The 27380-nt window shown below is 36.1% G+C and overlaps 1 protein-coding gene across 4 annotated transcripts in view; it reads left to right on the forward strand.

Annotated features, from left to right (window-relative positions):
• SYDE2 (synapse defective Rho GTPase homolog 2) overlaps positions 1 to 27380 on the forward strand; it is a 42730-nt gene that overhangs the window by 4289 nt on the left and 11061 nt on the right. For 3 of the 4 annotated variants that reach the window (XM_007978106.3, XM_073007153.1, XM_007978104.3), the window contains exons 2-5: positions 7226 to 7918; positions 12459 to 13561; positions 16914 to 17040; positions 25958 to 26139. In XM_007978106.3, coding sequence (XP_007976297.3) covers positions 7226 to 7918; positions 12459 to 13561; positions 16914 to 17040; positions 25958 to 26139 — 2105 coding nt within the window. The remainder of the gene's footprint in view (positions 1 to 7225; positions 7919 to 12458; positions 13562 to 16913; positions 17041 to 25957; positions 26140 to 27380) is intronic. The other variant, XM_007978105.3, reaches the window with a different exon arrangement.

The following is a 27380-nucleotide window of genomic DNA, read 5'->3' on the forward strand; positions in this document are numbered from 1 at the left end:
CTACTAAGAACTTTTGATAGTATTATAATGCCAAATGATTTGATGCAGTTAAGTATGTAGTGTTCACAGATTGGCCGATTTGTTCTTAATTGAGATGATGATTTAAGAAATCTAAAGTCATTACACATAGTAAAAATTGTCAAGTTTCTGCAAGCCTTAAGATTACAAAGGAATCTTAATGTGTTTGCCAACTATACATCATTATAAATCTTTATAAATAAGTTTTAATTAGCATATCGTTTTCAGAAACAAATTCAAAAGCACCTTTTATTGCTTTAAAAAATAATTAGCCTACTTTGACTCCACTTTTCCTGCTACATGGTCTGTGAAAGAAAAAAACTTGACTGTATAACTTAGTATTTTGTCTAAAATTTTTAGACAATTATTTTAAGGTAGTATTAATTAGTTTGGTATGATCTTTAACCATCTTAAAGTGAAGTTGACACTATGACTTGATTCCCACCTACTTTTCTCAAGTATTTGTAAACTCTGATTTTTTTATCTTTATGAATTACATAATCTTTATGAGTTTTTCCAACAACTTTTTTCTGTATTGGCCCACTTCAAGATGGGTAGCAATAGGTATATAGTTTTTTTCAGTCTTCTAGTTTTAAATCTCTTCCTGAGAGATTCTACTGTTGTGGTGCTAGAAAGCAAGTGCAGTTGCTTTTTTTTTTTTTCTTTCCTTTTTTTCTGGAAGAGTGCCATGGAACATTGGAGTTGCTGGTGGCTGGAAAACTTTGAGAATTACAAATTCAGCAGAAAATAGTGGTGTGTTGATTTGAAAGTCCTACATTTCTAGACTAGTGGCTCCCAAGAAATGTTGTGTTTATTTTTTAAGAAGGCTGTTTGCTAGACCTTTGCCACTCAAAATGTGGTTCACTGTTTTAGAGCAGTGCTTTTCAAACTTAATGTCCATATGAATTCCCTGGAAATTTTGTTGAAATGCAGATTTTATAGGTGTAGGGTGGCTGAGATTCTGCTTCCAGTGTAGATGCTGCTTTCTGGTGGACCATACTTTTGAATAGTAAGCTTCTAGAGCTCTCACATCCCTGAAGTTTTTTTTAAAAAAATTCTGCCTTATTCTGATACTTGGTTCTTAAACTACCTCTGTTAGAGCAAAGCAGTTGGGCTCTTTTTGCTTCAGTTTTATGTATATGAATTAATGTACTTACTACTTATATATTACAAATTTGAGCAGTTCCCTCCATATTGGTCTCATCTTGCACTAACAAATATTAGTGAGATTTTGGAATCTGCAAGAGAGGAGGCCATATAGTACAATGGTTAACAGAATAGAGATTCTGGGTTTCTGGTCAGACTCTACCACTTACCAGACTTGTGACCTTGGATAACTTACTCAACCTTGTGTAGCCTCAGTCCTCAGGTTGCTGTGAGGATGAAAAAAGATAATCCATTTGGTACTGTACCTGGTACTTACTTATTATCAAGGGGAAGGCAACCAGGCTTTGTGAGAATGCTGCTTTGCCTCAGATCATTAGGATTCTAGATGGAGAGTGAAAAGATCGAAGTTGAGGAGTACTGCCTTAGGAGCACTGGGAATTGAGCTAGAGGACACCTTTTTGGGGTATTTATTTATTCTGCTCATCTTTTGTGCTTCTTTCTCTTGCTGCTCCCTGTTACTTTTGTGGAACTGAAAACAGTCTCAGAGTTTTCTTCTCTACTTTCCCCTCTCAAAAGCTAACACACAGCTTTTTTTTTTTTTTTCTTTAGGGTTTTTATTGCTAGTCACAAGGGAAGAAAAATAAAAGAAAAAAGGTGTTTCTTTCCTTTTCATTCTATCCCTCTCCCCCTTTTAGATTTGTCTAGGAAAGATAAGGATACATACACACATAAACACACACAGAAACTTAAGACTTAAGTTTATTCTAGTAATTTCATTTGGACTGCCAAGTTTGTAAGCAGGGGATACTTGTACTCATTTAGAAACAGGATTTTAATAAATATTAAAATGTTTAATGCTTTTAAAACATAGATTAAAACATCTAATACAGTGTTCATAAGATACTTTTATTTGGGATTTTTAAAGAGAGGTAAGGAAAAGCAGGAGTTTATTTCTGCAGAATTTTTAAAATGATGAAAGATGTCTCTCTAGGTACTAGAGAGATCTAGTACCTAGAGAGATCTAGTACCTAGAGAGACATCTTTCATCATTAAAAAAAATTTTTTTTTTTAGATGGAGTGTAGCTCTGTCACCCAGGCTGGCGTGCAGTGGTGTGATCTTGGCTCACTGCAAGCTCCCCCTCTCGGGGTTCACACCATTCTCCTGCCTCAGCCTCCTGAGTGGCTGGGACTACAGGCGCCCATCACCATGCCCGGCTAATTTTTTGTATTTTAGTAGAGACAGGGTTTCACGGTGTTAGCCAGGATGGTCTCGATATCCTGACCTCGTGATCCACCTGCCTCGGCCTCCCAAGGTACTGGGATTACAGGCGTGAGCCACCGCGCCTGGCCAGTACTACACATTTTCAGTGAGGGTTGAAATATATAATTTATTGGAAAATTTGCTGATGCATTTGAGCTGGGCGCACTAGTTAAATGTTCAGTAATAGTAAGTAATCTAGATTTATTATGAAATAATAGTTGAGAAAACAGATTTGACTTGGGTAGTTCACCACTGTGTGGAATATTTTTCTGAGTGAAAAACTTTTAATTGCCACTTCTGTCTTCTCTTACAGATTCAAAGTAAAATAACTTTAATTAGAATCTGAAAATTATCTCATAACATGCATAGTTGCAAGAGACTAAGGACTTTTTTGCCTTGTAACTTTGCATACTTATTTTTATATTTTTACTTGGACCTTCTTTCTTTCTTTTTTTTTTTTTTTTTGAGACGGAGTCTCGCCCTGTCGCCCGGGCTGGAGTGCAGTGGCCAGATCTCAGCTCACTGCAAGCTCCGTCTCCCAGGTTCACGCCATTCTCCTGCCTCAGCCTCCCGAGTAGCTGGGACTACAGGTGCCCGCCACTTCGCCCGGCTAGTTTTTTTTTTTTGTATTTTTTAGTAGAGACGGGGTTTCACCTTGTTAGCCAGGATGGTCTCGATCTCCTGACCTCGTGATCCGCCCGTCTCGGCCTCCCAAAGTGCTGGGATTACAGGCTTGAGCCACGTGCCCGGCTGGACCTTCTTTCAGAGTGTGTGTGTGTGTGTGTGTGTAATGTATATGTTATATTTTTATATATAAAATATATTTTATTATATATTGTATATATTTTATATATAATATATAGGCAACAGTGAGACCTTGTCTCTTCAAAAAAATTTATAATTTGTAAATAATATATATTTTACATATATATGAAGCTAAAACTCCTAAATTTATGCTAATATGGTTAAACATTAATTGTTGCATTAAATGGGAGGGAAGATTGCAAATAGCTTTCCATATATATGAATTTACATTCATATGGATCCATTTAATTTAAGTGAGATAAAAATGTTTTAAATAATTTATAAATAATTGCTCAAGTAAAGTTTATTATCTTGAATAATGTGTTGATTAATTCAGTTTAATAAATTTATTTGGCCTTTGTAATATTATATATTTATAATACATAACATAAATTATAATAACGTGCCATTTATCTGTAAGTTTAAAGTTCATCATCATTTATTTTAAAATATTCGGCAATAGCAGAGTGAATGGATTCAAGCTTTTGTGGTTTGTAATTTCATTGAAAATAGTGGCTAGACATAGTGGCTCACACCATAATTCCAGCACTTTGGAGTGGGGGAAGCAGTAGGATTACGTGAGCCTGGGAGTTCCAGACCAGCCTAGGCAACATAGTGAGACCCTGTCTCTACCAAAAGAAAAAAAATTAGTCAGTTGTGGTGGTGCAAGCCTGTAGTCCTAGCTTCTGGGGAGACTGAGGTGGGAGGATCACTTGAGCCTGGGAGGTTGAGGTTGCCGCAAGCCATAATAGTGCCACTGTGCTCCAGCGTGGGTGACAGAGTGAGACTCCATCTAGTAAAAAAAAAATTCCTTTTGATATTATACTTTCATTAAATGATTATATCAATGGAAGTATCAACTTGCTTAAATATGGGATACTGGTAGCTTTATTTTTCTCATTGCAGTTCCTTGCAATGTAGTAGAAGCACGTTTAAAGACTCACTTATAGTGTATGTCGGAAAACTACACTAAGATTTAAAATAATGAATGTGTCTAGCAATATAAAAATTTGGAATTTCTAAGAGATGTCTGAGAAAAAGATAAAATAAGATGTGGCTCATAGCCATTATGAGTAATGTAATTTTATACTGTTTGCTTCAAATTTAAATTGGGTCAAACTATAATACCCTGTGATGGTCTGAAACACTGTTAAGTAATACTGGATTTGAACTTAAATGTGAAATAGATTTAGATTTCAGTGCACCTGGGAAAATCATGTGATCACTGAAAACCCAGAAATCCCAGTGATTGCTGAGTATGTTTTGATTTTTCAGTTGTTAATTTTAAGTGTAATGGAGATAGAACCAAAGAAAGACTCTTGAATTTCCCTTATCGTAGGCTAGGTATATCACCACAAACTTTGGAGTCAGAATGAGTTTGAGTGCTGCCTTTTCCATTTACCAACAAGGTGCTCTTGAACAAGTTACTTGACGTTTTTGAGTAGAACTTTATAGTTTTTCAAGTATTTTTAACATTATTTCACTTAGTCCTTACCAGCAACCACTTTAATTTATAAGATAAATTGAGATGAATACCCCCATGTTCAGAGAGGGTTGCCTACTTCTGTACTGTTTGTGGGTAGCATGGTATGGGTAGCATGGTATGGTTTGTGGGTAGCATGGTGAGTGGAGCATGGGTTTTAAGGTTAGATAGCCTTAAATTTGAATCCTGGGCTAGCGACTTGACCATATTTCTCATATTCTTTGAGGCTGATGATGGTAATCATACCTGTTTCATAGGATTGTTCTAGAGGTTAAATGAGGTTGGGGGCCTCCTTACTGCTTTATCTCTCATGCCTGCCACATAATAGTCACTCATTTGTGGAGTAAATCAATGCCTGGCATAGTAGGTATTCATGGGAGCTTCTTTCCCTTCTGATTTCTAGTCTAATTCCTGCATCTCTAATTGAATGTGACTTGCAATTTGTGTTTAAGATTTGTTTATTTATTTATTTATTTATTTATTACAAATCTGCTTGTTTGGGTACATGTTTAGGATTTTTTCGAAAGAAAAATTTATTATTATTTTTTTTTAAGAGACAGGGTCTCACTCTGTTGCCCAGGCTAGAGCACAATCATAGCTCACAATGGCACAATCATAGCTCACTGCAGCCTCACATTCCTGGGCTCAGGCAATCTTCTCAACTTAGCCTACAAAGTAGCTAGGATGACAGGTGTGTGCCACCACACCTGGCTAATTTTTAAATTTGTTGTAGAGATAGGGTCTTGCCATGTTGCCCAGGCTGGACATTTAGATTTTGCCATGTTGCCCAGGCTGGACATTTAGATTTCTTTAGAAGGGAGGTTATTGAAAACCTTGATTACACATAAATCTGATTTTTTGGTTGTTATTAAGCTCCTTGTAGCTTAGTGTGTTTTATCACTCTATTTTTAGACCATTATTATTTTTATTTTTTAATTTTTTCAAGAGATGGAGTCTCGCTCTGTTGCCCAGGCTAGAGTGCAGTGGCGCGATCTCAACTCTCTGCAAGCTTGGCCTCCCGGGTTCACGCCATTCTCCTGCCTCAGCCTCCCAAGTAGCTGGGACTACAGGTGCCCGTCACCACGCCTGGCTAATTTTTATATTTTTAAAGTAGAAATGGGGTTTCACCGTGTTAGCCAGGATGGTCTCGATCTCCTGACTTTGTGATCCGCCTACCTCGGCCTCCCAAAGTACTAGGATTGTAGGTGTGAGCCACCGCGCCCGGCCTAGACCATTATATTTTACTTGCTGTGCCAATAAGATGAGTTGACCGTATAATTCCATAATTTAGAAACCTGAGATGATCTTAGATTTTTACAAATGTGGTTTTAATTATGTATGGTGAATTATTATTCTGATGATAGTTATATACTTAGCTTATGGATTGTCATTGAAGCCTGCTTTACAACTCTGGAAACACAAAATATTTTCCTCTTTATATGAAATTAATGTTATGTATACATTTGTAGAGTCTTACTTATATTAAGATATGCATATATCTAAGCATTTGAGGTCTCCCATTGGACTATGAATTTCTTTTTTTTTTTTGAGACAGAGTCTCACTCTGTTGCCCAGGCTGGAGTGCAGTGGTGGGATCTCAGCTCACCATAACCTCCGCCTCCTGGGTTCAAGCTATTCTCCTGCCTCAGCCTCCTGAGTAGCTGGGACTACAGGCACGTGCCACCATGACCGGCTGATTTTCGTATTTTTAATAGAAACAGGGTTTCACTACGTTGGTCAGGCTGGTCTCAAACTCCTGACCTCGTGATCCACCCACCTGGGCCTCCCAAAGTGCTGGGATTACAGGCATGAGCCATCGCGCAGGGCTTGGACTGTGAATTTCTTAAGGGAAGGGATTGTTTTGTTCATTCTTATTTCCCTGCTGCTTAAGTTTGTGCCTGGCCAAAAAAAATAATAGCTGTGTAGTGCATATTGTGAGACAGCATACCTGCTTCTAATCTGGGGCCTTCTGAAGGGATTTTTGTTTTTAGTTCTGCCCTAGATATTTAGAACTTAAACCCTACATAAAGTGCTATTGTGTTATATGGATAGGAAGCCAATGTTATGTTAACATTTTAATGTCAGTAAGGCATACTTTCTTGTTAGGTTTGAAAGTTAATCTTTGTGTGAAAAGGTAGGAGGAATATTATATTTTTAAGGACTTCTAGTCCTTGTAATAATGAATGGAAACTTATTCAAATATTGATTAGAGGTATGCTATGTATAAAGCATTCTATATAAGCTTTTTATAAGGTATGTTTTACTTAGGGTAAGGCTTTGTTAGCACTGTAGTTTTTATAAAGGCAGTCTTCGAGTTTGTATATTTTTTTTCTTAGAATTCTTTGACACTTATACTAGCAGTTTGATTTCTAAATAATATAAATCATATTTATATGTAAAATTCAATTTTTTTCTAGTTCAATTTTAGTCTCTGAATGTGATTGTTGTTACTTTTTGTTTAAAAAAATTTTTTTAAATAACTGGGCTGAAGTGACGTGTCTTTCTGATATACCAGACATTGTATTCTACCTTCTGTTCTATCTTTGCAACAGATTTATTTGAAAATGCCTATGGGTCTTCAATGAAGAGAAGAGAACTTGAAGATCTGAAGGATAATATTGAATTCAGAGGTCAAAAGCCACTTAACAGCATCACTGTTTCAAAGAAACGCAATTGGCTATATCAGAGTACTCTGAGATCTCTTAATCTGGAAGAAGAAAATAAGAAATGCCAAGATAGAAGTCATTTATCCATCTCACCTGTGTCTCTACCTAAACATCAGCTATCACAGTCTTTCCTCAAATCATCTAAAGAGTACTGTACATATGTGGTATGTAACGCTACAAACTCTTCGTTATCGAAAAACTGTGCTTTAGATTTTAATGAGGAAAATGATACAGATGATGAAGGAGAAATATGGTACAACCCCATTCCTGAGGATGATGACCTTGGTATGTCAAGTGCCTTGAGTTTTGGTGAGGTTGACTCTGCTGTTCTGAAGCTCCCTGCTGTCAGTTTAAGCATGTTGTCTGGCAGTGACCTGATGAAAGCAGAGCAGCATACTGAAGACTCGCTGTGCTCTTCCGAACATACAGGTGATATTCAGACCACATGGTCAAATGGAATGAATCCTATGGATCCTGCCCGTTCCACAGAATTTGTGCAGCAGTACAAGCAAAGGCTAGGACACAAGACACAAGAAGGTATAATGGTAGAGGACAGTCCTATGTTGAAATCTTTTGCAGGTAAAAATGATCATATATCTGTCTTTTCTTTCTTCTTCCATTTTTCAATTATTTGATAGTAGCTAAAACTAAATATAAAAGATGTTTGTTATACTTTTTCTTGCGAATATATTTTCATGAAAATAAAACTCAAAAAGGTTTATAAACATTTTAACGTACATGCTGGTTTAATTATTACTATCACAGACTTGATCTTTGTTTTATTTTAATTAATTTATTTTTTTTTTGAGGCGGAGTTTCACTCTTGTTGCCCAGGCTGGAGTGCAATGGCATGATCTCGGCTCACCACAACCTCCGCCTCCCAGGCTCAAGCAATTCTCCTGCCTCAGCCTCCCTAGTAGCTGGAATTATAGGCATGCGCCACCACGCCCAGCTAATTTTGTATTTTTTAGTAGAGACGAGGTTTCTCCATGTTGGTCAGGCTGGTCTCGAACTCCTGACCTCAGGTGATCCACCCGCCTCGGCCTCCCAAAGTGCTGGGATTACAGGCGTGAGCCACTGCGCCCGGCCTTATTTTATTTTTTAAGAAAAGGTCTCACTCTGCCACCCAGGCTAGAGTGCAGTGGCACAATGATGGCACACCGCAGCCTTGACGTCCAGGCTCAGGTGATCCTCCCACCATAGCCTCCTGAGTAGCTAGGACTATAGGTGCCTGCCACCATGCCCAGACAATTTTTGTATTCTTTTGTAGAGACAGGGTTTTGCTTTGTTTACCAGGCTGGTCTAGAACTCCTGACCTCAAGCCATCCACCCACCTTGGCCTCCCAAAGTGCTGGGATTATAAGCGTGAACCATTGTGCCTGGCCACAGACTTGACTTTATAGTCCAGTGTGCTTTAATATGCCAATCCTTTGAGATAGTAGTTGCTTGTCTATTAGTTGAAAGCAAGAAATCATAGGAAGTTGAAGAAAAAGTAAGTCTTATTTTGCTTCATTCATTCATTCATTCATTCATTTACACCTGGCCTGGCTGCAGCTGAAAAGTTTTATTTTTAGTGTATCAGTGGTCATTAGTTTGTGTTTGTTATGCCTAAGTTTCCTCATGAGCAAAAGAAAGAGAGAAGAGAGAAAGAAATGAGAAGTAGAAATGAGAGAAGAGAGAAAGAAATGTAGTAGGTGCTACAGTAGTTATGGAACTGAAAAATGAAGTAATTGAAGTTTCATGTAGATTAAGTTGACCCATGTGAAAATAAGTGCTACAGTAGTTATGGAACTGAAAAATGAAATAATTGAAGTTTTATGTATATTAGGCTAACTCATTTGAAATTGCAGATATTCAAAAGTTTTTGATCTGCAAAAATTGCCTTTAATTTTCTGATATGCTTCTTTTAGTCCCTGACACAGTACGCAGGAAACAGAACATAAGGCACATTTGCTTGCAAATATCATGTGTAGAATAGAAAGCAGTTCTGTTTTATATCAAGTCATTTTAATTTACAGAATTTCAAATGATGCAGAATATTTAAAGATGTGGGGTATAGGAGATGCTGTCAGTGCTTTGTCTTATATCCCTTGGGTTTTATTACTTACTTTTTAAATGGGAGAAGCTTATTTCCAGCCACCAACATCTTCATCTCTGTGTAAGGACTTTCTCTGAAGTCTTAGAGAATCTCTCTGCAGGGCAGCCTGGGCGTGCCTCTCAACCAGTGCCTGACAAGAGCTGGTATAGAACCACCACAGCTCCCTGAACCCTTGGGCAGAATAATTCTGAGCTCATATTCTATGTTGTTTTCCAGAGTTTTCTCATGAGGTCAAGCTCCAGTTGCCCATAGTGATAACAGGCTTAATAATTCAGCTTGAATTTTCCGCTGAATTTTCTCAACTCCCTCGCTGTTGTTTCTGTATTTTGCAAATAAACTACTTACATTTGAAACCTTTTCTCAGGAACATAGAAAGGTGGAGTAAATGTATATTAAGAGAAAAAGCAAGTTCCAAAACAATGTGTACTATATGATGGCAATTTTGAAAGAAAAACTGAAAGCCATCCTGGAAATGTTAAGTGTTTTTTTGTTTATTTGTTTTTATTTTTTCTGAGTGTTGAGATTGAAGGTAATTAAATTTTTTCTTTGTGCATTTCTAATTATAGGATAATTCTCCAGAGCGAATGTGTGCTCCTTTTGTAGTCCGGACGGGGAGAGAAATAAATACTATATAAAATAGTAATTTGGAATGCAGATTGTGATCAGGGTGGAGTGATAGGGAAGGCTATAGTATCACAGCGATGGATATGGAATAGTTCAGAGAAGGCAAGAGAGTGTAAGGATAAGAGCAAAGATAGAAAGTTGGTGTTCATGAAGTGACACACACCTTGATTTAAGTGACTATCCTTAAACTTTTTTTTTTTTAATGTTTGTGGCAAATTGTGAACCCGGAAAGACTAACATTTTTTTTTAAAAAATATAACTTAAAAGTATGGTATATCTGCTTTTTTTACTATCTCCTTTTTTACTGTCATTCTTCTCATATATATATAATTAAAATATATTTATAATTATAAAATAAATATATATTATAAATATTAAATATTTCATTTACTATTGTAAAATATATGATTATAATATATAATTAAAATATTTTTTGGTCAAAAATCCTAAATTGACCAAAGGAAATATATAGACAGTTTATTTATAAGTCGTCTTTTTCTGTTGTTTTATTTTGGTGGAAAAACCATTACCTAAAGTGATCTGTTTCTTAGCAATATTGGCAGAAATCTCTTGAGAAATTGGCAAAGAAAATGGTTGAATTTCAAAATAATTTTTGATCAGAGAATTGGAAAGCTAATTCATCCTAATACAATTATGACTTGTTTTTTCCTGATTAACTTCCATATATATATATATATATATATATATATATTTTTTTTTTTAAAGACAGGGTATTGCTGTGTTTTGCAGGGTGGAGCACAGTGGCACAATCACGGCCCGCTAGCCTCCCAGCCTGGGAAACACTAGACCTTCCCGGCTCAACCAGTCTTCCCACCTCAGCTTCCCTAGTAGCTGGGACTATAGCTCACCACCACACCTGCTAATGTTTTTGTATCTTTGGAGACATGGGGTTTTGCCATGTTGTCCAGGCTGGTCTTGAACTCCTATCTGCCTCAGCCTCCCAAAGTAATGGGATAACAGTGAGCCACCATGACATATATGTATCTTTTATGTAGTTGCAATCATAGTGGACTTTATTTTTTATTTTTGCTATTTTTACTTGGTATCTTCATCTTGCATTGTTACATGTAGAGTAGTATTGTTTCTCAAGCATTGTAGTACAGTATTTAACTGGGTTGATGTGCCCTAATCTTTTTGACTGTTTCCTTAATGTTAGGTGTTGATAGATTGTTTCCGGTGCTGTTGCAGTGATCTTCATAATAATATTTTTTACTTCATTCAGAACAATTACCAGGATCATTACTTGGTGTTTATGGCTGGTAATTATTATTGTTAATTTCTATATTGCATTTTCTACAAAGTTTGCCAGTTTACAAGGCAACTAACAATTGGTTATTCATTTATTCACTAAATATTGAGTTCCTGCTATGTACCAGTTACTGTTCTAGGTGCTGAAGGAGTATGCCAGTTTCACTCGACTCTAGCCTAGTTCATAAATTTATATTTAAAGATTTTTACTTTGTACCTTCTTTTTAAAGATAGTATGTGATTTGATTAGTATAGTTGTAGTTTAATTTTAAGCGACTGTGGAATTTGGTAATATTTTGGCTCTTGGGGTTTATAAAAACAAAGCATTTGGTTTTAATAAATTCAGTCTTATCTGCAGTAGAAGTTGCTATCATGTACAGTATTTCATTTTAATAATTAAGGACTTCAGTAGAAATTACTTACAATATGTTAAAAGAGTCAAATTTTTTAATGTGATAATGTATTTAATCTAAAGCAATTTAATATATTGGATAGCTTTTCTAGGCTGTGATAAAATAGACAGATTGATGTTTATAGACTAAAGCAGGACCCTGATTAACTCTAGAATGTTTCAGACTATTAAGCCAGTAGAATTGTACTATAATTTTAGTACAAGGGGATGCTTTATCCATTTTATCAAACACTCCATTTTCTATTATCTTCTTACTAGAAAAGCCCTGTAGGCATACTTAAAATAGGTTTTTCTCTATAAAGAAACTACTTATTTGTCATTGGGACACATAGTGGTGGAGGGAGAATATTAGTACTTTTTAAAGAAAGATCATTTGTTGATTTTTAAAATGAATAAATACTTTTTCTCATTTTAATCATGAAATATTGTGTTACATTAGTTTTTGATGTGAGGTTATTAGATATTTCTCTATAAGGAATAGACAAAGTATGAAAAATTAACTTCAATTTTAAATAATTGGGATAATGCAGTATTCTGCTTGAGTATCATTATGGAAGTTGAGCTGAACTTCTAATGAAATCTCCCCATTAAGATGAATAAGAGAAGAATTTCTGCCTATGTGGGAGCTTGTTTAGTTGATGGTTTATAAAATAAGAATAAAAGTAGAAATCAAAACATACTGCTTTATAATATATTTTTCTTTTTTTTTTTTTAAGGTTCAGGGATCCTGGCTGCTACAAATAGTACTGAATTGGGAATTATAGAACCATCTTCTCCAAATCCTAGCCCTGTGAAAAAAGGCAGTTCAATTAATTGGTCTTTGCCAGATAAAATAAAATCTCCACGAACTGTGAGGAAACTTTCCATGAAAATGAAAAAGTTGCCAGAATTTAGCCGAAAGCTAAGTGTTAAGGGAACATTGAATTATATAAACAGTCCAGATAACACTCCTTCTTTGTCTAAATATAACTGCCGAGAAATTCATCATACTGATGTTCTGCCCTCTGGGAACACAACCACAGCTGCTAAGAGGAATGTTATAAGCCGATACCATCTTGATACCAGTGTATCCTCCCAGCACAACTACCAGAAGAAAAACTCTATGAGTTCTAAGTATTCCTGCAAAGGTGGTTACCTTAGTGATGGAGACTCACCTGAACTTATAACTAAAGCTAGCAAACATGGATCTGAAAACAAATTTGGAAGGGGAAAAGAAATAATTTCAAATAGTTGTAGCAAGAATGAAATAGACATTGATGCTTTTAGGCATTATAGCTTTTCTGATCAACCTAAGTGTTCACAGTACATATCTGGGCTCATGAGTGTACATTTCTATGGTGCTGAGGATTTAAAACCACCTCGGATAGATTCAAAAGATGTCTTTTGTGCAATTCAGGTAGATTCAGTAAACAAAGCAAGAACAGCTTTGCTCACATGTCGAACAACATTTTTAGACATGGATCACACTTTCAACATAGAAATTGAAAATGCTCAACATTTGAAACTAGTAGTATTCAGTTGGGAACCCACTCCAAGAAAAAATCGAGTATGTTGTCATGGAACTGTTGTTCTTCCCACCTTATTTAGAGTGACAAAGACTCATCAATTGGCTGTCAAACTTGAACCTAGAGGTCTTATTTATGTGAAAGTGACTCTTATGGAACAGTGGGAGAATTCTCTTCATGGACTAGACATAAACCAAGAGCCAATAATATTTGGAGTTGATATTCAAAAAGTTGTAGAGAAAGAAAATATAGGACTGATGGTGCCCCTTCTGATACAGAAATGTATTATGGAAATTGAAAAGAGAGGCTGTCAGGTATTATCTTACTATGGTTCTCTACTACTTCCTTTATTGATTGATTAATTGTAAGTCTTGGGGGAAGGAATTCAAAGTAATGTAAAAAAATCAAATTTAGATATTTTACAGTTCCTATTCTTTATTCCATTACTGTTTAGGGTATAATTTTTAAGTTGACTCATGTTATCTGTTATTGAGAGCATGCTAGATGATTCCACAAATTTGTATTGCAACACAGAGCTTCATGGGTCTTATAATTAGAAATCAGGATTGCTTCAAAATGGCATTAAAAGGAAAAGTCAGAGCTGATAAACATAGGCAAAGGATATTAATATAAGGTATAAGTAATTTTTATACAAATTTTTGTGATGCATATTAAGACTAAAAATCATTACGTTATTTCTGCTTTAGTACTATCCGAATTTATAATATTGGTTAAAAAGGTAAGTTAAAAGACAGAGTAAATATTATAAAATCTGAAATATTTATTTAATAAACTTAAGCTTAACATGGAAACTCAAGAAACAGCATAAGTTAATGGAATTTTGCATTAAGATGCAGAATACCTGGATTCTGGTTTCTCCTCCATTATTACTTAGCTGTGTCATGTTGGGCAAGTCACTTAATCTCTGTGGGTCTTACTTGCTTGTATCTATAAAAATAGATGGAGTGGTCGGGCATGGTGGCTAACGCCTGTAATCCCAGCACTTTGGAAGGCTGAGGTGGACGGATCGCCTGAGGTCAGGAGTTCAAGACCAGCCTGGCCAACATGGTGAAAACTGTCTCTACTAAAAATACAAAAATTAGTCCAGTATGGTGGCACTTGCCTGTAATCCCAGCTACTTGAGAGGCTGATGCAGGAGACTCGTTTGAACCACTTTTAAGTGCCAAGAAAACATTTTTAGCAATACTTTTCATTTTTATTTAGAACTGTACTTTTTTTTTTTTTTGAGACGGAGTCTTGCTCTGTCGCCCACACTGGAGTACAGTGGTGCAATCTCAGCTTACTGCGACCTCTGCCTCCCGGGTTCAAGCAGTTCTGCCTAAGCCTCCCAGTTAGCTGGGATTACAGGTGCACACCATCATGCCTGGCTAATTTTTGTATTTTTTTTTTAGTAGAGACAGGGTTTCACCATGTTAGCCAGGCTGGTCTCAAACTCCTGACCTTGTGATCCGCCTGCCTCAGCTTCCCAAAGTGCTAGGATTATGGGTAGGAGCCATGGCTCCTGGCCTAGAACTGTACTTTTTAAAGACGTTTTTGTTTTGTCTCCCCTGCTTCTTTCTTCTCCACTTGCCCTCCCCTGTCCCCCGCCCCCAATAGAGAGAGGCTTATTGTGCATGTATTTTATAGACTGGCATACTGCTTACATTTTGTTTACCCTTTTAGTCAGGAATTATTCTTCTTTTGTTGGGTTTTTATTGTAAACATGAAAATAGGCTTTCATAGTCATATGCAAAGAGTTTGTGGCATGGGTCTTTGCATCTTCCAAATCCTTTGAATGCTACTCCCACCCATCTCCTGCTTAAAATGGGAAAAATTGCTATGGAGATCATACTCATGGTCTGCCTTTCATAGAGGCATCGAGCATGTACTTCAAGGATTTGATTCAGGATCTCAGCATCTGAAAGTAGGGATATATCCTAAAATATCTTTTCCTTGAAGTACCTGTATTAGATCTTCCTTTCTTTGTTCATCTTTTAAAAAATTATATTTGTGATTTCAACTTTTGGGGGTAAAATATCCCATTAATTTATTGTGTACTAGTTAAGTAGTACTTCCTTTAAGTTGTTGTAGGCTCATCTTCTTCTCAAGTTTAAGGGATACATCATTTTTATGGTACTTTATGACACTTACATGTGCTCACACCAGCAGGGCTATGATCAAGTTCGTTTTTTCTATTGTGGTAGCATTTCCTTTGATCCTGTTTAGTATTTTAGTTTCATTTTCTAGACTGTCTACATTTCTACTGTGTCTTTCTTGAGATGATGTGACCAGTGTAACTCATGCTATTCTCAATGTGGATGCATCATGAATGTGGGTAAGAGTAGGAAATTTGAATTTTTTTCCTTGTGTATTTCTTGGTTTCCCATATTATCTTGATCTTTTTGAATGTAGCAGCACCTTGCATTATCATGTCTTGGAAATAGTTTTAGGTTCTTTACTATCTTTCAATTAATACCTATAGCTTATCATCTCAAATATTTTAGATAATATTTCCCTGTATCTGTTTTGACACTTTCTCATATTGAGACCCACCTTATAATGTAGAATATAATGTATTCTATCAGTTTTTTAATGAGTCAGAAGAGATTAGTGTCATAAGTAAACCTGGAAATTTCATTTGTATACTTCTTCCTCTAGATCATTTATTGCATTTTACAGTGATTCCTAGTTCAAATCCTGGAAGATTACTTTTACTTTCTCTCTTTAAATAGTTTCTTTCTCCATAATTATTCCTTCAATTCAAAGTGACTGAACTTTCTAAATAATCTTAGATGTGGAAGTATGGCTGACAACCACTTATTCTCAAGTTTTTTTGAAGGTTTATTCTTTCAAAGGCCTTTGATAGCTTAATTGGGCGTGTTTTGTCTTCACAGAGATCATGTTTATTTCTTCTCGGTAAATTTATAGTGAATAACTTAAGACTCAATATTTAGAACCTGTATAACAGTGTTTAAAGACAAATCTTTTCAATGTAGGTTGGTGGGATGGGTAGTGTCTGTCCATCTTATATAAAGTTTGAAGTAGAGGTTTTATTTTACCTTTAATATATTATTTTAAATTTCCTCCATCACTTTATAATCAATCAATTTGACAACAACAAAAAACCCTAGGTTTGCTTCTGTGTCTTCCTGAGAATCTTTCTTCTTAAAAAGCTTTATATACTAGAACCTTATTTCAACTATATTGTTATCTTAAGGATAAAAGAAACTGAGTTTTAAAGAGATTAAATAACTTGCCCAAATTCATGAAGCAAGGAGTGGGGCATTATGACTCTAAAATCCTTGTTCACTGTCTGCGCCATACTACTTCAGTCTGGAACAAAAGTTGTGAAAGGGCGCACATTCCTGGGGCATGGAGATCTTGATTGAGCATATAAAACTGAAAAGAAGGGATTGCGTTTTGCTTAAGATAGGTAGCCAGCATTACCGAACTGACAGTGTATTGTTTGAATTTAAATAAAAGAATAGGATATTTTTATTAAACTAATCAACATAGTATATAATGAGATTTCAAAAGCTATATTTGAGGTATTTTAAATTAAATTACATCAGAACATATTTGATTGCAAAGTTCATGTGATCTATAATGTAATTATATTTTCCCTTTATCAAATTTACCATAATGTGGCCATAATTTTATTCCTAGGTAGTAGGCCTGTATCGATTATGTGGTTCGGCAGCAGTCAAGAAAGAACTGCGAGAGGCTTTTGAGAGAGATAGCAAAGCTGTTGGTCTGTGTGAAAACCAGTACCCAGATATAAATGTAATAACAGGTAATACATAGATTTTATTTTATGTACTCTTTCTGGAAAGACTACATCTGCAAGAAAGATAACTGAAATACGTTTGTAGCTGAAATTTAATTTGTTTTTCTGAAGTCTTTTCTTCCTTCACAAACGTTACTTACTGTGTTATTTTCTATGGGAAGGTATTAAGCTATGGTCCCTTGCCCGCCAACAGCTGACATGATGAAGGGAAGTAAGACCTACTTTCAATTAGCTATAGCAGCTAGCAGAAAGAAAAAGGTACCTTCATAGAGGGATAAATAAAATGCCTTGGGAGTTGAGTTTGACTGGTACTTAGGTGATATAGAGGGTATTGACTCTCTGGTTAGAGAATTTAAATTTATTTACTAGCCAGAGGGGATCCATTAAAATTTTTTGAGTAGAGGAGTGATATCATTAGAGATTGTTTTCAGGAATATTAATCTGGCAACTCTATGTGATGAATTGAAATTAGAAGAGACCAGAGGAAGGAAAACCAATTAGAAAGCCTTGGCAATAGTCCAAGCAAAGAGGTAGTAAGAGCTAAAGGGGCTTGTAGCAGTAGAAATAGGAAGAAGTAGAATTGAAAGGAGGTGGAGAAAGAGGGAGCCCAGACAGACGTGACTTTGAGACCTGGTTGATTGGGTACCATTAGCAGAAATAAGATAGCTTCAGGGAGAGCTACTGCTTTTTGTGGGGAAGTGTTGAGAAAGATTATGAATTGGGCTTTGGATATATAGAATTTGAAGTGCTAGTAGGAGATCTAAATGGGTAGATCAAGCAAAGTTGAAACTGCTCATCTGCAGCTAAGAAGAGGATGCAGTAGAATTTGAGGGATCTCTTACTTACCCAAGTGGTGATTATAATTCAGTGTATGGCAATGGAAATATACTTCTATTACCCCTGAAAAATGAGAGTGGAAAGAGAGTCATTGCATATATGTATAGTTAAAGCGTTGCAATTGTCCATAAAGTTTGAAAAGACAAGAACTTTGGAGGTCTCCCAACTTTGGAGGCAGGCAAAGAAAGATGAAACACCTAAAGAGATTGAGAGGAAAGGAGTCAGAAAGTTTGGGAAATAAGAGACAACAGAAATTAAGCAAGAGTGTGATACAGTCATTCTATGGAGAGGTTATATGACAAAAGAAAAGGGCCTTTGAATTTGGCCATTAAGAAATGGCTCATAACCTTACTGGTAACCTTCAGGAGCTACTGGTTTATAATAATTCCATGTTTGTTTTTGTTGTTTTACTTTTTTAATTATTGAAGTTTTCAAGTATGCGAAAGTATAGAGAATACTATGAAAAATCCTGTTTATCACCTGGTTTCCATAATATCAACACATGAACAGACTTGTCTCATTCATCCTCCCATTTGCTTCTTCTCAGCCCTTGATTATTTTGAGAAAATCTCAGACGTATCCTTTAATTTATAGATGCTTCAGTGTGTGTCTCCAGATCTTCTGTGTATTTTGGTAGTTCTTTCTCCTCTCTACTGACAACCGCCATTTTTTTTCTTGCTGTAATGGGTTTATTTTTCTCTTATAACTTGCTTTCTTATTTTTACTCACAATTAACTGTTTGGGTGAAAATTTGAGGAAAGTTCATCTTGTACATATTTAAGAGAATTTTGTTGGTGAAAATCCTTACTTTTAGGATTGAGACTTTCTGAATAATTGAGGTTCCTACCCTTTGAGTGCTGAATGACTGTATTTTCTTCAAGTATTTAATATGTAATTCTTAGATAATCAAAACTTTGATTCCAAGCATTTTAATGCTAAGATAAAACAAACTGTCACTTTTTTCTTATATATTTTAGCAAATCAGAAATAATGGTTCCTTTTAATTTTTATATAGGAAGAGGCATATTTCTACAAAAAATTGAGATGCCTGAAAAAAAATGAAATGTTCTTTCCTTGTTAATGTGTAATTAACAAAATCAGCCAAAGACTCATTTTATGAATCCATGAAAGAGAAAGTTTTATAAATACAAATTTCCAGCAAGTACAGTCTATAAATAGATTTTGTCTTGGTGAAACTTTGTCTTATAAATAAAAATTATGTTAAACATGTATAATTTTATAAGATGAAATGAAGGAAGAGTTCCTAGTTTTGGAAATTGGCAGCATATGCAGAAGATATGAACAATAGGTCAATGAATATTGGATTTACAGCATTCTTTCCTAAAATTGAGAGTTTCTGTAATTTATAAATTGGATATTTCTTGGCTCTATTCTTTGTATTATTCCATTTGTGTAAAGCTGTTTTTCAGAAGAATTTAGAGCTTTTTTTTTTTCTTGATAAAAAGGCAATGAAATGATTTAAGATTTGTCTGCAAAATAATTGCATGACACAAGGTTTTCGTGGCTAAAAACAAAGGGTATTGTTGATTTGAGGGGTTGGCCAGTGACAGTGTTGCTTCATGTGTTTGTTCCTCATGAACTCACATTTCTGAGTAAACTTTGAAAAATAGTTAGTAGTTCGGTAGGTCTAAAAAATGAGAAATTAATGAAGTGAGTGACAGATTTTGTTCACAGTTTAATGTGTTTTTAGTAGTTGGTTTATCTGGAGCATGGAATGAAATACTCCAGACAAACCAGTTTTTTAAAAATCAAGTACAAAATTTTAGGTATAAAGTCCATTCATAATTCTTTTTTGTTTGCTTTTTGAAAGAGTCTCACGCTGTAGCCCAAGCTGGAGTGCAGTGGTGCAACCTCCGCCTCTGGGGCTCAAGCAATTCTTGTGCCTCAGCCTCCCGAATAGCTGGGACTACAGGCACACGCCACTAAACCCCGTTTTTTGTATTTTAGTAAAAACAGGGTTTCACCATGTTGCCCAGGGTGGTCTTGAACTCCTGAACTCAGGAGATCCTCCCATGTCAGCCTCCCAAAGTGCTGGGATTACAGGCATAAGCCACTGCTCCCGGCCTATTCCTAATTCTTTAGAGGACTTATTAACAAGGGACAGAAGACTTTTAAAAAGTCAAATATTTATCATTTAGTGATTATTAAAAATAAGTCTTCTGAGGAAGATTACATGTGTCTAGCTACTGTGAAATAGACTTCTTGTCAGTGCTACACAATCAGTATCTAGGTTCAGTGCCTGAAAGTTCATTTGACCATGCCTTTTTCTGATTTTAATCCTACTATAGTCATTTTTATCCTATTTGCCGTTTAGGGAAAACTTTATCAGAATATAACTAAATGATCTTGAAAAAATTAATATTTTTCTTTTTTGTACATACTATACATTTTCCTACCATACGTATTATATGTTGTCTGACCTTTGGAACATTAACTTACAAATTGTTTCCATTTTCCTTTACCTAGATTGCATATAGATGTCAAAACTGTGCAAGCACCAAGGAATGCTAAATGTTGAGGAATGGTCATAGACTTAGCAACCCACATATACTGAGATTGTTTATGAGAGCCATTTGGTCTGAGTAACATGTATAGGGTATGACTAAAGTAGGTGATAAGGCCAGAAAGAGTAAGTGAGGTAAGGTGCGGGGTAGGTTAGTGGATTTAAAAAAGTAATTTGTAGCTCTACCTTCAGGAAATGTCAGTGATTCAACATTCAAATCTACGGAATCAACTGTATCTTTACTATCTGTATAAGTTTTATATGTGAGAGAATGATTCTCATGTTTGTATACGTGCATATTCGGTCTTCTGGTTCATAGGTCCTAAATGCGTTTGTATTTATTTAGGCTTATTCTGAAGCCCAGAATATGGTTTTTGGTGGTAAATATTCCATTTGAGCTCTTGAAAAGAATGTGTATTCTGGTGTTTTTGGACGGACTGTGCTGTAACTATCAATAAAGTCAAGTTAATTAATAATGTCCCAGTCTTCTACATCTTTGTTTTCTTTCTACTCGCTGAGAGGAGTATTGAAATCTTCAACTATAATTGTGGTTTTTCTCTATTTTTTCTTCAAACTGTTTTTGTTTCCACCCCACCTACCCAATGCCACTACTTTGCCTTTGAAGATTACAATTAAGCATGTATTAGGCCACTTTACGTTATGTTACAGCTCACTGATAGTGTATTTTTTTTCCAGCTTTTCCCCCACGTTGTTTCATTTTACATTGTTTCTATTGCTCTATCTTCAAGTTATATTAGCCTTGTCTTCTGATATTAATTTCATTCATTGCATTTTTAGTTTCAGACAACCTAGTTTTCACTACTATAAGTTTGATATGGGTTTGTTTTTTCAGTATTTTCCATGTCTCTACTTAATATGTTCAGTCTTCATTCTAGTTTCTTGAACATATGAAATACAATTATAATAAGTGTTTTCGTGTCCTTTTCTACTGATTCTATTGTGTATGTCTTTTCTGAGTTGGTTTAAATTGATTTGACTCCTCATAGGTTATATTTGCCTCCTCCTTTATATGCCTCGTAATTTTTTACTGGACATCAAATGTAAATTTTACCTTCTTGGGTGCTGGATATTTCTGCATTTCTGTATTTATAGCTGTGGTTTGGTATGCAAGTACGTTACTTGCAGAGTTTTTAGTCTTTTAAGCTTTATTAGGCAGAATGTCAACTGCTTTTAAATAAGGCTCTTCTTTGTCTATCTCTTTGATTCTCTACTGAAGCAAAACTCTTCTATATACTGTGTACTTATATTAGTTTTCTATGGCTGCCATAACAAAGTACCACCAACTTGGTGGCTGAAACAACAGAAATGTCTTTTCTCACAGTTCTAGAAGCTGGAAGTTCAGAATCAAAGCGTTAGCAGGGCCCTGCTCCCCTTGATACCTGCAGGGGAATCCTTCCTTGCATCTTCCTAGTTCTGGTGGTTTGCTGGCAACCTTTGACAGCCCTTTCTTTGCCTGTAAATGCATGACTCCAATACTCCATCTTCACATGGCATTTTCCCTATGTTTCTTCATATCATCTACTCTCTCTGTGTGTCTTTTTCTGTGTCCCTCATTTTATAAGGACATGTCATATTGGAGTAAGGCCCACCCTAATGACCTCGTTTAACTTGATTACCTCTGCAAAGACTCTTTCCAAATAAGGTCATATTCTGAGGCACTAGGAATTCAGACTCCAACATGTTTTTTTTTTGGTCAGTGGTGGGGGCCACAATTCAACATAGTGCTGTACCCAAATCCCATGAATTACGAAGTTTTCCTCTCTGGCTGCTTGGAACAAGAGTGATTGCCCACACCATGAAAACTCCTAGAATTGTTCTTTCTGATCTGTTTGGCTGGTTCTTTCTCCAGCCTTGGGGAATTGCCCCACCTGCGTGTGCTGGTTAGTACTCAGATGAACACGTGGGACTCTGCTGATTTCCAGAGTCGTCTCTAGGCAGCCCTCTACTCTCAAGTGCTCTGTCCTGCAAGGTCTAGCAGCTTTAGCCTCCTTGAATTTCTAACTCCCCTTCAACTGTCGAGCTTTACCTGGGTTTTCATTTCCTTACTGCGACCTGGAAAGTCTCTCCAGGTAGTAAGCTGTGGTTGTTGTGGGCACACTTCATTTGGTTCCCATCTCTCAGGGATCTTTGTTCTTTGCCTGATGTCCAATGTCTTGGACATAGTTTTGTCAGATATTTTGTCTGGCATTTTCAGTTGTTGCAAGCAGGAAGGTAAATCTAGTCCCTATTGCTCCATCTTGTGTAGAAACACTGGTCTGCCTTTCTACTCTGTATGTGGGTTACTGATTGCAACGAGAAAAAAAAATCAATATTGTTTGGTACCAGTATTAATCCATGTACTTCAAAGTCATTAGAAGGCTCTGAATGGTGCCTAATAATAATTGTATGTTTTCTTATCAGCTCTCTGTCTCATTCTCTGGAGTGTCTATTTAATATCTTCTCACTCCCCTCAAACCTCATTTCACCCATGTCACTCTTAGCAGACGACCCTGCCTCCTAACTTCACAGAAAAACAGAAGCCATCAGATGGGAACTTGCTCTACTTCTTGTGACCTAGCCTATCAATGTGCCTTCTTTGGCATACATTCTTTCCACTTCTTTTCTGTAATAATAGAGCAATGACCTTCCTTACATCTTGGACAAATTCTAATTCCTTTATGTGTTCTCAGAAGTTTCTTCTTTCTTCTTAGGGACTTTGCTCAATCGATTATATTTACTCACTCCTGAACCTTGAAAATCTTTTTACTATCTCCTTTACATTAGCATTGAAATGTTTAAGTGTCTCCTGTCTTTAAAGAAAAATCTCCACTTTGATCTTGTTTCTCCCCTGCCCTCCCCTCTCCTCTATGGTTATCATCTTTTCTCAAAGCCAGATTTCTTGAACAGGTTGTGTGCATTTCTTTGTCTATTTCTTTAATGCCATTTACTTCCTAACCAGCTGCAACCTAACTTCAGTGTCCTTTATTTTCCTGAAACTGTGCTTGCCAAGGTTGCTGACTTCCTTTTCTGGTGAACATTTTTGGGTTCTTAAATTGTCTCTGGATCATTATTTTCTATGCCTGATTACAAAACCCCATTGCCTAAACATGAGAGGAATTTGTTAAAAATACAGGGACGGGAGCTCTGACCTCTGTGGATTATGATTTAGTAGGGCTGGCATGGGGCTCCAGAATCTGATTTTTTTTTAAAAAGCCTCAGTGTGCAGCCAATTTTGAAAAACACTGTTCTCTGCAATATTTAACACTATTCTTTTCTAACCTAACTGTTCTTTGGGTATCATTAGATATCATAGACTCTTTCTTGAAACATTTTTCCTCGACTTCCTTGGCATCACTTTTGCCACTCTCCTCTCGCCCCATCCCCACCTCCTCTCACCATACATACATCTTTTGCCATTCTTCCTTAGTCACCATTGGAAGATCCTCTTTCCTGATGACCCCTGGAAAGTTAATGTTCTTCAGGTTATTTTCTAAGCCTTCTCTTAATCACTCTGTATGCCTCCCTGATAATCATTCCCAAAATCCAGTTATCTTTAAGTTGATCATTCTTAAATCTGTGTCTAAAGTCATCTCTTTCATCTCTGATTTTTATATCCAGCAGCCTTGAATGTCCCATAGACAGCTTAAGTTCCATATGTTCAAAATGAAACTCTTCTCTTTACCCCCTAAAACATGATTTTCCTCTTGTGTTCTCTATTTGAAGTAATGTCGCTAGTATCCACCTAGATGCTCAAGTTCCAAGCCTAGAAAAGAAACATTCTTATTCCTCCTTTTTCTTCAGAATTGCAAATGCATTTTTTGCTTAGCAGTCCTGTTTTAATAATGTATCCTACAGACATACCTGCATATATACAGAGCGACTATGTGCAAGGTTATTAATTGTAGCATGTTTTGGAAAAACAAAGGATAAGAAACAATTCTAGTATCCATCTGTAAGAGACTGAATAGATAAGACTATGGGACATCCTTACATTGAACTACTGTAATGTGGCTATAAAAATGATTAAGGAAGCTCTCTATGGCCTGAAAAGATCTCAAGGATATGATGTTAAATGAAAAAGCAAGAAACAAAATAGCATATACAGATTTCTTATTTCTGATTTCTTTGGGTTTTGGAATATTTGCATTATACTTACCAGTTTAGCATCCCTAATCCAAAAATCAAAAATCCAGAATGCTGTAATGAGCATTCCTTTGAGCATCATGTTGGCATTTTAAAAGTTTTGGATTTGAGGGCATTTTGGATTTTTAAACTAAGGATACTCAACCCTCAATGAGGGAGACAAATCATATGTATATTTGCATAAACATTAGAAGGATGCATAAGAAACTAATGAATCATGTTACTATTAAATATTTAAAACTTAGGGCCAGGCACAGTGGCTCATGCCAAGTACTCTGGGAGAATAAGGTGGGAAGATCACTTGAGGCCAGCAATTCAAGACTAACCTGGGAAGTATAGTGAGACCCTGATCTACAAAAAATAAGAAAATTAGCCAGGTGTGGTGGCAACTACCTGTAGTCCTAGCTACTTAAGAGGCTGAGGTGGGAGGATTGCTTGAGCCTAGGAGTTTGAGGTTACCAGTGTACTCCAGCCTAGGTGATTGAGTGAGACCCTGTACCAATTAAAAAAAAAAAAATCAGATGTGAAGCTTCCTATAGAATCATGTTTAAGTTCAAACTAAGCTAGGCTGAGAGCATGTTCTGAATCAATGTTGTATATATTTAGGTTTTTGGTGTTAGGAAGATCTCCTGTTTTCCCGTGTGATCACATGCCAACCTTTAGTTAGTATCTTACGTACCTTGCTTATATATAACAACCACTATTCTTTCCAGTTTCCTCTACTGTAAGTAATATCTCTTAGTTCGAAACTACATGTGGAATGTTTGCAATTGACCTTCCTCATTTCCATTATACTGACAAGTCTGATGTTTTCTGTTCTTAGCTTTTGGTTTTATTTGTTTGGTTTTAGGAATGATTTTTTCTTCCATATGATAGTGTAGCATTAGAGATTATCCGGCTATCCAGTATATCTGTTTAAGACACTCCTCCACTGTTAAAGAGGAAATGTATTTATTTTCAAGGGTTTTGGACAATTGGTACTCTTTTATTATCAATTTAAAGTCTAGAAACTCAAAATTTGCATAATTGGAATGATTTATAATTAACATAAATATGCCTTGCTTTCTTAATTTCTGTTTCACATGCATTTAGAGAAGCTTTTTATAGGGGGGCAGAATCAATAAGGGTGTATGTATCAAGAATAGCTTACTTTATGATTAACAAACCTAACATGTATGGTAACTGAAAATTATGTGTGTACATTTTTAGCATTCTTTCAAAACAAGTCAATTACCAAGGCAACTTAAAAGAATATAAAATGCTAGTATTTTATTATAATTCTTTTTATGTTATTGCTTTTATTGTTTTCAAAATATTGAAAGTTGGCTATAATACTTAAATTTAAAAAATTGACCATAGTTCTTTATTTCACTCTACAGTCCAATCACCAACTGTCTGCGGTTTGTTTGTTTTCTAAAGGTGTTCTTAAGGATTATTTAAGAGAACTCCCTTCTCCTCTGATAACAAAGCAACTTTATGAGGCTGTATTAGGTGCAATGGCAAAAAGTCCTTTGAAAATGTCATCAAATGGTTGTGAGAATGACCCAAGTGACTCTAAGTACACTGTTGACCTGCTGGATTGTCTGCCTGAGATTGAGAAGGTAAGCATTATAGGTATACATTTTTCCTGAAAGCCAGTTAATGAACTATATACCTAGCTCCAGAGCTACAGATAATTTTAGATATTTAACATTTGTGGCACTCATGTATTTAAAAGCTCTGCCATTACTGCCTTTAAACAGCCTAAGTCCGTAAAAGCTTCTTAAACAGAATAAATCTAGAAAACAATTTTATCTTTTCTGTATGTGATTTTAGCCTAAGCATGAATAAATACTCACTAAAGTGTTTTTAATTGTATTGTTAAAATATTATTACAATATTTGTTCATTATAGTAATATTGAAAAGATACAGAAAAGAAGAATGTAAAATTGCAATCATCAATATCCAGAGGCAGCTATAATTAACATTTTGGTGTGTCTCCTTTTAGTATTTTTTTAGATATGATAACTATTTTGGTATATATGGCTTAACTTTAAGACAAACAACACCCCCCGCCCCCTGTTTTTTTCCTCCTTATCCTTTCCATTTGCCCCCCTCTCCAAAATCTTCAGACCAGCATCCTCAGGTATGCCTGTAGGAGAGAGAGAGAAGGATAGGTAGGTCTTCAGAACCAGCGTTAGCCTAACTTTATCTGTTGTTCCTTAGAATATAAGAGAAAATAGGAGAAAGATATGACTGGGCTTATCTAGATGAGGCCAAATTTGCCTACTCTTTTTTTTTTTTTTTTTTTTAATCATGTTGGGGCAGAAAGAGCAAGAATTAGTGGGTAGAAACTGTAAGTCCAGTAACTTTATTTGCAAGTTTACTGTAGTCCCCTGAATGTCCTATGCTCTATCCAGTTGAATTAACAATTACTCCTCCTTTGGATTAGGGGAAGGGAACAGCTAAAGAGTGCAGAAGCAGAAGGGTGGGGTGAAGTTTAAGGGGGTGGGTGGAAAAAGTAGAGATACTGGTTTCCTAACACTAGGTAAAAAAAAAAAAATTTTTTTTTGAAGATGGAGTCTCACTCTGTTGCCCAGGCTGGAGTGAAGTGGTGTGATCTTGGCTCCTGCAACCTCCACCTTTACAGGTTCAAGCGATTCTCCTACCTCAGCCTCCTGAGTAGCTGGGACTACAGGTGGGCACCACCATGCCCGACTTATTTTTGTATTTTTAGTAGAGACGGGGTTTCACCATATTGGCCAGGCTGGTCTCAAACTCCTAACCTCAGGTGATCTGCCCGCCTTGGCCTCTCAAAATGCTGGGATTACAGGCATGAGCCACCATGCCCAGCAGTAGGTA

This window comes from Chlorocebus sabaeus, chromosome 20 (assembly GCF_047675955.1).
Source record: "Chlorocebus sabaeus isolate Y175 chromosome 20, mChlSab1.0.hap1, whole genome shotgun sequence".
Classification (NCBI taxonomy): domain Eukaryota; kingdom Metazoa; phylum Chordata; class Mammalia; order Primates; family Cercopithecidae; genus Chlorocebus; species Chlorocebus sabaeus.